Source organism: Kryptolebias marmoratus, linkage group LG2, assembly GCF_001649575.2.
Source record: "Kryptolebias marmoratus isolate JLee-2015 linkage group LG2, ASM164957v2, whole genome shotgun sequence".
Classification (NCBI taxonomy): Eukaryota; Metazoa; Chordata; class Actinopteri; order Cyprinodontiformes; family Rivulidae; genus Kryptolebias; species Kryptolebias marmoratus.
This window is the reverse complement of record NC_051431.1, coordinates 24,039,739-24,049,082: the sequence shown is the minus strand read 5'-3', so window position 1 is coordinate 24,049,082 and position 9,344 is coordinate 24,039,739. Positions and strand designations below refer to the sequence as shown.

The 9,344-nt window shown below is 36.1% G+C and overlaps 1 protein-coding gene across 1 annotated transcript; it reads left to right on the top strand.

The window, feature by feature from the left end:
* Positions 1 to 1,519: 1,519 nt before the first annotated feature.
* Positions 1,520 to 8,785, top strand: LOC108244425 (TRPM8 channel-associated factor homolog). Its single transcript, XM_017430619.3, has 9 exons — positions 1,520 to 1,801; positions 2,327 to 2,619; positions 3,428 to 3,602; positions 3,767 to 3,861; positions 3,966 to 4,176; positions 5,216 to 5,452; positions 6,205 to 6,428; positions 7,733 to 7,846; positions 8,202 to 8,785. Exons 2-9 carry the CDS (start codon positions 2,347 to 2,349, stop codon positions 8,442 to 8,444), a joined length of 1,572 nt encoding a protein of 523 aa, XP_017286108.2. The 5' UTR covers positions 1,520 to 1,801; positions 2,327 to 2,346; the 3' UTR covers positions 8,445 to 8,785.
* The last annotated feature ends 559 nt before the right edge of the window (positions 8,786 to 9,344 follow it).

The window sequence follows — 9,344 nt, the reverse complement described above, 5'->3', positions numbered from 1 at the left end:
AAATGTTTCTGGGAAAAAAAAACATGGGAGAAGAATACAGTTAAATGAATATTTGAATTGTTTAGCAGACAACAATGTCTTGAGTAATGCAGAATATAGTTGATTTAAAGTTTAATAATTAAATGAACTTAAGAAGTTGGTTAGTTAACAAAAAATTAAATTTTTTAAGATTTCAGAAATTGGTGTTACCTGAAAGTTCTGCTACTATTAGAAAATACATTTAATAATGTGACATTTACTCAGTAAATAAAAACTTTTGCATTTGTAATTTGCTTTCTGTATGTCTGTACTTTGGTCTTTCTGCAACCAGTTCATACCAATCTCAACGTTACCAGGAGCTGGTTGTGGAAGACCGAGTGATCTTGTCCATCAAACATTACAAATATTCCAAGAGCTGATTTTGGGGTCAATAAATCAAACATTTATGTTTTTGAGACTTTATACAACATAATAATAATTTTAGGTAATAGATAGTGAATTTCAGTGCACTAAAAGAATCACTGGCTTCTCTTTGAAGCATCAACAACAAACTCAAAAAAAAAAAAAAAACAGAAGGCAAAGGATAAAATAAAACCTCTTGGTGTAAAATTCACTGAAATAAATTATTACACAACAGAATCTGAAGAAGAGCATACTGACATACTGTAATAAAGTTTAGTCACATTGTCATAATTAAAAAATATGCAAACCTAATACAAAATATTTAAAACAGCTGACGAAATCATCAGAATAACAGAATAATGTATTATAATACCTTGTTGTCGACAAGCTCAATTTTTGTTGTACAGAAGTGAAAAATGAAGTAAACCCTTTCCATATATATCTAAGGTGATAACACACATCTTTTCCCAGATAATATTTACATCTGTGGAGCTAAAATCTAGATTTTCTTTACCCTCCATTTGAATTAATGCACTTCCAGTACTCCTCATCCTTGTCCACATTTGTGGCAGGCAATATCTGCTTTATCACAGACTGGTATTAGCTAATCGCTAACAGGAGTTAAATAAAAGTAGAGGACTTTCAGGGTGAAAGGTGATGTGGAAAAGTGATATGAAGAGGTACAGTAGTGGTGGCACAGCAGATAAGTCACATGACTTTNTTTTTTTTTTTTTTTTTTACAATAAAACACTAAATATCAAGGAATACAATTACAATGAAATGATCAAAAAAGGTTTAAAAAACAAAAACAATTGGACTTCTCTTCTGTAGTTGAAGATGTTTCGCTTCTCATCCGAGGAGCTTTCTCAATTCAGAAATAGAGAGTGTGGAGTTGAGAAGCGATGAGAAGCGAAACGTCTTCAACTACAGAATAGAAGTTCAGTTGTTTTTGTTTTTTAACCTTTTTTGAACTTACCATGGCCTGGATGACTGAGAATCTACACCAGCATACAATAAAATATATATACTTTTATAACTTAATGCTGTTTTACATTGGTTATCTGTGTTGTGTTGAATTTTAAAAAGCTTTCTTCACCTTTTCTGACGTACAATTAACTTTCCCTATATTTATAGAAACTGGCATCATTTTGGAATAATGCAATTCGTTGGCTGGACCAAGGCAGGAATGGGGTCATAGGGTTTCGTCCAGAGGTCAACATTTTACCCAACTTAGGGTTAGAATGTGAGAAGACAACATTCAGGCAAGACCTGAGTGTTTATGTGTGCACAGCATACAGTGAAGAAGATCCTGAGAAAATCCAAGCCTTTGTGGCAGAAGGAGGAGGCCTGCTGATTGGTGGACATGCCTGGTGGTGGGCACAAGAACACCCACAGCAAAACCCACTGCAAGACTTCTCAGGTGTGATAATCTTTTTCTTAAATTTGAATTTCAGGATTAACTACCAGGGAAATAGACTGACACAGTAATAAAACAATACATCCTGTAGAGAGCTGACCATATATGCATCTGTTTAAAGTTACACTGGACTCTTATCAGGCCTGCAAACACAGTTTTGCATGATGACCTTGAAAATGCAAACTGCACATCATGGTGTTTGGGTTTTCAGATTATTTTTGAGTTATGATTGTCTTCCTATTTAGTTTCTTGTTATTTAGATTTATTATTTCCTGCCCCCAAAAGGTGAAGGCAGATGATAATGTTTTGAAGTTGGGTTCAGAGACATTGATAAGAATAAAATTGAAAAAGTATAACATACCAGATTCACACAAACAGGCACCTCGAGAAAAACAAACACAAAGACTTAACATTAGTAAAGCCAATAGAGAGATCCTACCAGAACTATGACTCCAGCTGAGAAATAAGGTTAGTTAGTTTGGGCTGGAAGGAGCTACATGTCAAACACGTCTATTTACTGTGTTTCAGGAAACAAGATCCTAAACAGAATGGGCTTGAGTGTGTTGGAAGAAATCATTGGTAACGGTGTCTTCAAAGCTCCTGAGCCAAGTCAGGCTAATTTCTTCCACTTCTGCCGTCTTCTGCATCGCTTTGCTGGTCATGTTCTTGAGGGCAGGGAACTTACCAAGCAAGATGAAGAGCACTTAAAACAACTGGAAATGGAGTGTGTCCACTTCTTGAGCATGAAGGCTTATGACAGCTACTCCTACACACAGATTCTGTCCATCCTCACTGATATCTTGAAGGTGGGGATGCCACAGGTAGGTAACATGAAGCTCTAATTGTATTAAATTAAAATATGAAAGATAGTCAGTTGTTACCAAAACAATCACAAAACTAATCTAAAATATAAAAGGATTTGCAATTGAAAGTAAAACACAAAAGCAAAAAACACTACAAAAACATCTTGTGAAATAGCACGCTACTGTTTTTTTTTTTTTTTCAAATCTCTTCTATCTCTTTATCAGCTATTCTGGATAAATCAAGAATTGTGTTACAATTTGATTTAACGGTCTGTAAAACTGTGACATGTTGTGACATGATAAGACACTGAATGGGTGCATCATCATCTATGTTAGCTGTGGTTGAACTTAATTAGTAAGAAAACATTCATTGTACAGCTCTTGAGACTAATGTAAAACTGTCATTTTTTTTGTCTTTTATGTAATTTTAGTTATTAAACACTGTATTGGAATTTCTTGTTACCCAGTTAAATGGTGTACTCTCTGTCTGAATGTGCTGCAAAAAGTTACAATGAAGAGGCCTAGAAGTTTCCAGTGATGCCTCAATGCTTTCATGGTCAAGAAACATCTGTGTGCTAAAATTAAAAACAGATTTTTTTCTCCAAGTTCCAGGCATAATATGGGAGGGGAAGGGTGGAAGGCATAACAACTATTGAGCAAAAACACCATTGTGTTTTTGTGCATCTATGATTTTTTGTTGCAAAACTTTTTTTTTTTTCTTTCATCATTAAACCAGTTTGATTCTAAAATGTTTTCTTTCAACTCATCATCAACTGATAATATGCAGAAATGTTCTCTAAGTGTTTCTAATGAACTCCATTTCAAGGTGAGTGAGCAGAACCCTGTGAGCAGTACCAAGGACCTCATGCTTCTCAATCTTGGGACCAAAGTGTATAATGTTTCCCTAAGCCAGGATGCCCTCCTGCCCTTTCTCATCAAAAACATCCCAACACTACCTGTTGTCAACAACCTAAAGATCAAGATTAATGCCCAAACAGCAGGTCAGAGCTCACTATTGTTAAAAAAACAAGTGATATAAATTTGAAATATGAAAGATATCTTCTTATAGTGTTGTATGCTGCAGCAGAGAGTTTTATTGTATTACCTCCCTTCTACCATTTTATATGAATGATTTTATTTTGTTTTGTTTCTGCTTGTGTTGCAGAAAATGAGGAGTGGATCAGTACAGGTCTGTACCTCTCTCCAGGCATGAAAATCTGGATGACCATACCACCGGCGCTTGTAAACAGGAAATGGATGGTAGTGTGCATAAACTGAAATAACAAACATGATTCTCTTAATATGTTGCAAAATAATACCATATGCATTTTCTAATAAAGTAATGAATGGTTTGTGTTTTCCAGATCCAGATTGGCTGTCAAAGTGATGAACTGGACAAAGAAGAGTTGTTTAGAGCACCAAATGTTATTACGAGATTCCCTGTTGCATCAGAAAGGGTGCAGGTTTGGAACATGTGGGGTGGACTCATCTATCTGGTGGCTCCACCTGATGTAAAGGTGGAGGAAGAAGAGGTCGTGGTGGAGGTGGCTGTGCCTGCTCCTTATTACAAGACTGGTAAGTGTTTCATCTCATGCTATAAACTTACTGCTAAACTGTATACAGTGTATCTATTGGCCACATGTATTGTCTTCCCGAGTTACACGGTGAATACATTTGTTGCTCTGCTCTGCTGCTGTTAATACTATTGTGGGGCTATTGTGACAGCATAGGGCAGAAGAAAGCATGTAAAGGAGTGTGAGCAGTTACTGTAATAAAATTCCTGAATTTAAACTGATATTTTTTATTTTATTAAAACTGTCACATGAGCTTGGTAACATATATTTAATTTAAATGATTAGAGGACTCATACATGTCAACAGAGTGATGCAAATGATTGTTTCTCCAATTTTGACATTCTAGCTGAGACCTGTCAGTAGTTGACTTATAAAGTGTCAGGCATTGAATCAGAAGTAGTTCATGTCTTCACTCTGTTGACTATTCCATCTGTGGGGTAACTTTTAACAATGTCCCTTGAGATGTCTAGGAAGCCTGAAGTGGTCAACTTGTAATATTTAAAAACACACTTAATTTCAGTGCCAACCAAGGCAATGCTTCACATGATTTCACAGTCATTTGAAAGTCATTTGAAAGTACAGGAGTGAAAGACTAACCCAAGAAAGATAAAAAATGCTTGAAAGATGCTGAAGCCAAACTTGTTACAATGTCTTGTAAGAGGCCTGTGCCATTCTCTACACTTTTCTTATGGTAAGTTTCTCCAGAAGAAAGTTCTTCGTAAAATATCTGCATTTTGGGGTTCCTTCGTACCACTTTGTGAAATCCTAATACTTAAACTTGACCTAGATATGTTCAACCTGCTTTATACTACAGACCAATGAACACTGCATGTTTTCAGTCATAACCATGACTATCCTCCCCACCCCTTCAGTCAGAACTGTCCTGAAGCAGTTTTTTTTAAATTGAGCTTTGTAAATAAAATTGGTTTAATTTGACATCATCATCTTACCGTTGATGATGTTATACTAATGTTCAAAACAACTAAAAACTCTTCTTACTGCCACAGCTTTTTAAACTGCCTCATCTTGTTTCACTTCAGGTGTGACCAAAGCAGAAGACTGGTCTTTGATACGTGAAGCTCCTGCACCCTGGGCAGAGTTTGAGTTTGAGAACATCATCCTCACTGTGCCATCAGCTGTTATTCGTGAACTGGATTTCCCTCTTGAGGTGGAAAGACTCTGGAATGACATCATGAAGGGTGTTGCAGATTTGGCTGCAATACCAAACAAATTCATTCGTAAAGAACGCATTGTAGCTGATGTGCAGATTTCTGCAGGTAAGAATACTTTTTAAATCATATTCAAGGACATTTTTTATATTACTTGTATGAGAATGGTAAGGTGAGAAAAAAAAGACCTTTTCTTTAATGAAAATTTATAAATTCAGGTTAAACAATTGGAGGAATCTCTACAGAAAATACAAATTAACAGAAAACTACTGTTTAGCTCAAAATCAGACATTTTATCCTAACTTTCGATTTTCACATGAAAGCACCATTCTAAAAAAAAAGGGGTTAGCTTTCTGCAGTCCAAACTTTCCATTAGTAGAAAATGGAGGTCATATAGTATATAGACCTAATTCTTTAAGAGAGACAGCTAAAGATGCATTTCTGAATGTGCAATGAGTTTGTGTTGAATTTCAACAAGGGAAGTTTGCATTCAGTGACCATCATTCACAATGGTGACAAGTCTGTTGAGTGTTTTTGTCTTCAACACACCTACTGGTCTGTAGTTCAACCTCCAGATCATAACCAGAACCCCAAGTCCAGTGGTGTTCAACTGTGGTTCTGGAGGGCCACTATTCTGCATGTTTTAAATGTTTATCTGCTGTGACACACCTGAATGACTTAGTGATTGACAGGCTTCTGAAGAACTTGAAGACCTGCTGAAGAGCAGAGAAACAACTAAAACATGCAGGATAGTGGCCCTCCAGGACCAGGATGGGACACCCCGGTCCTAGTTAGTGAACAGCAACATGATTTGCAAGTTCAGACAGTGTCATTAACTAAGGTATGCTTTCTTCTTTTAGGCTGGATGCATGCAGGCTATCCCGTTATGATGCATTCTTCTGAAGCAGCAATGCTGTTCAAACCAGTTACTGCCAGCTCCTTCGCTCTGTGGGGAGAACTTCATGAACTGGGACACAACCAGCAGAGAAGCTGCTGGGAGTTTCCCCCTAACACCACAGAGGCCACATGCAACCTGTGGTCAGTGTATGTCAGTGAAGAGGTGCTCGGAGTCAACAGGGCAAAGGTAAGGTTGTTTGTTTTTAATCAGACAAAAGTTCACAGAAACAAGTTTTTCTAAAACCTCTTGACTTCTGTTTAATATTCTGACAGGAACTGACTGTGTCAGAGTTGTCTGGAGGACCACCCTGGTCCCTTTGTAACATTTATGATAGCAGTGACTTGAGATGATTTATTTATAGTTGGAATAACAAGTATAATTGTTATCAGCTTAATTCAGTTAGTATATTACGTCTGTGACAGTTCACAAAAAAAGTTGTCTTAGGGTACTACACATAAAAATACAGACTCAATTGAAATCCTATCAATTTTCTAGATTTATTTCACAAAACTGGCATTTAGTCTTTGTTTGCATTTTTATTTGAAGATTACTCTGTAGTAGCTCACTACAGAATGTTGTAAGTATGCAAAGAGGGAAACGAACATGGAGAGAGGGCAGCACAAATAGCAAAAAGGAATATACAGAGATATTAAAGATCTTTTTGTTCCATATCTTCCTAACAGAGCACTTTGCTCTCTGACTGCAGGTTTACTCGTGGTTCCTAGAGTATCTAAAAGTAGAACAGAAGGAAGATCGTTCAGTTCTCAGGCTCCTCTCTTGTGAAACAAACTCCCAGTTTCTGTCCGTCAGGCTGACACCCTGACTACTTTTAAGACTTCTTTTTGATAAATATAGTTTGGGTTGGCTTGTGTTTCTTTGTCGGGCAAGGTGGCAATCATTATTCACTCCTTTTTAAAGATACTAGGGTCTACATTTATTTTATTTTTAATATTTAAGTCTTTAACAGTCACCCTCAAAATGACTAAAACGCCTGGAAAGAGGCATACCCAAACTAAATTAGATGCTGTTCTTGAACTCTTTGGAGCACACAAAAGCTTGGTTTCTCTGTAAAGGTATTACTGATTTTTTTTTTTTTTACCTCAGCAGTCAGATTATTGTAACTATAACAAGTATGTAGTTACTGAAGTTGGAAAATAGAAATCCAACACTTTTTTTTTCACCTGGATTGGTCAAAAGATGTGTCAATCAAAAAGGGAGGGCCTACTTAGCTATTTTGACACTGGTAATTCCCCCAGAGGAACCTATGAAGTTTTTTCATCAAACATAATTCAAAAAACTGATCAGTGTTTGAGTGACTGAAGGGCATCACTTTAACATTTTGATAGAAATCTCATGTTTGAAGTTGCCTTTAAAATTTAAAATGTGTTAAAACAAACATAAATCTAATACTTGTAATTTAACTGTAATTTGGATCACATTGTGAAGTTTTGTTTCCTTTTCATGAGATCAGATAAATCTCTGTACTGCAGGCTCATGAGTCAATGACCTCAGCAAGTCGGAAGCAGTGTGTGGAACAGTATGTTCAGGGAGGCAAGAAGCTCAGTGACTGGGATGTTTGGACTGCTCTGGAGACATACTTGCAGGTAAGAAAAAAATGTACTAAAAATTGTTCTGCAGAAAATATGAACTTTGTTGCATTAGTATCTGCTTTGTAATAGAAGTGCATCACTACACTGGCTCATCAACTCATCCACTGAAAGGCAGAGGTCCATCATAAATTTGGTCAACTTGACTGTTGTGACTTATATTACACATTAGCAAGAATTAACCCATGATTATACTTTATACAGGCAACATAAACTACCTGTTCAGCAAAAAATACATTCAGTTGTTTGTATTTTTTACATGCAACTACCGTCAGAATCACATAGAAGTCCTTCTCTGTGTGAACAAATGGAATTAGAGCATTCGATTCACTATTTGTTTTCTTCCATGTAGCTCCAAGAAAGGTTTGGTTGGGATGCCTTTAAGAAGGTGTTTGCTGCCTACCACAAGATGAGCAACTTCCCCAGTGACAACGAAGGGAAGATGAACCTGTACGCTGAGACCTTCTCTCAGACTGTCAACATGAATCTGACTGGATTCTTCAAAGCCTGGGGATGGCCCATCGAAACAGCCACTGAGGAGAAGCTGTCCAGCCTGCCTCTCTGGTCTGATCACCCCATGGCTCAGTATTTGTAAAATGCTTCTGTTTCTGAGCATAAAGTGAACTGCGTTGGTTAAGAGTTACCTATTTTTTTCCTTGTTGATTTGTCAGAACTAGACTGATTACCAGAAAAAGCATAATGTGTGTCTTCATCAAAAAAATACTTTTCATTTACGCTGATCTTCTTGTTTTGTGTGGTGTATGAGATTAATAGTTAAATCAAATGTTTCTGGGAAAAAAAAACATGGGAGAAGAATACAGTTAAATGAATATTTGAATTGTTTAGCAGACAACAATGTCTTGAGTAATGCAGAATATAGTTGATTTAAAGTTTAATAATTAAATGAACTTAAGAAGTTGGTTAGTTAACAAAAAATTAAATTTTTTAAGATTTCAGAAATTGGTGTTACCTGAAAGTTCTGCTACTATTAGAAAATACATTTAATAATGTGACATTTACTCAGTAAATAAAAACTTTTGCATTTGTAATTTGCTTTCTGTATGTCTGTACTTTGGTCTTTCTGCAACCAGTTCATACCAATCTCAACGTTACCAGGAGCTGGTTGTGGAAGACCGAGTGATCTTGTCCATCAAACATTACAAATATTCCAAGAGCTGATTTTGGGGTCAATAAATCAAACATTTATGTTTTTGAGACTTTATACAACATAATAATAATTTTAGGTAATAGATAGTGAATTTCAGTGCACTAAAAGAATCACTGGCTTCTCTTTGAAGCATCAACAACAAACTCAAAAAAAAAAAAAAAACAGAAGGCAAAGGATAAAATAAAACCTCTTGGTGTAAAATTCACTGAAATAAATTATTACACAACAGAATCTGAAGAAGAGCATACTGACATACTGTAATAAAGTTTAGTCACATTGTCATAATTAAAAAATATGCAAACCTAATACAAAATATTTAAAACAGCT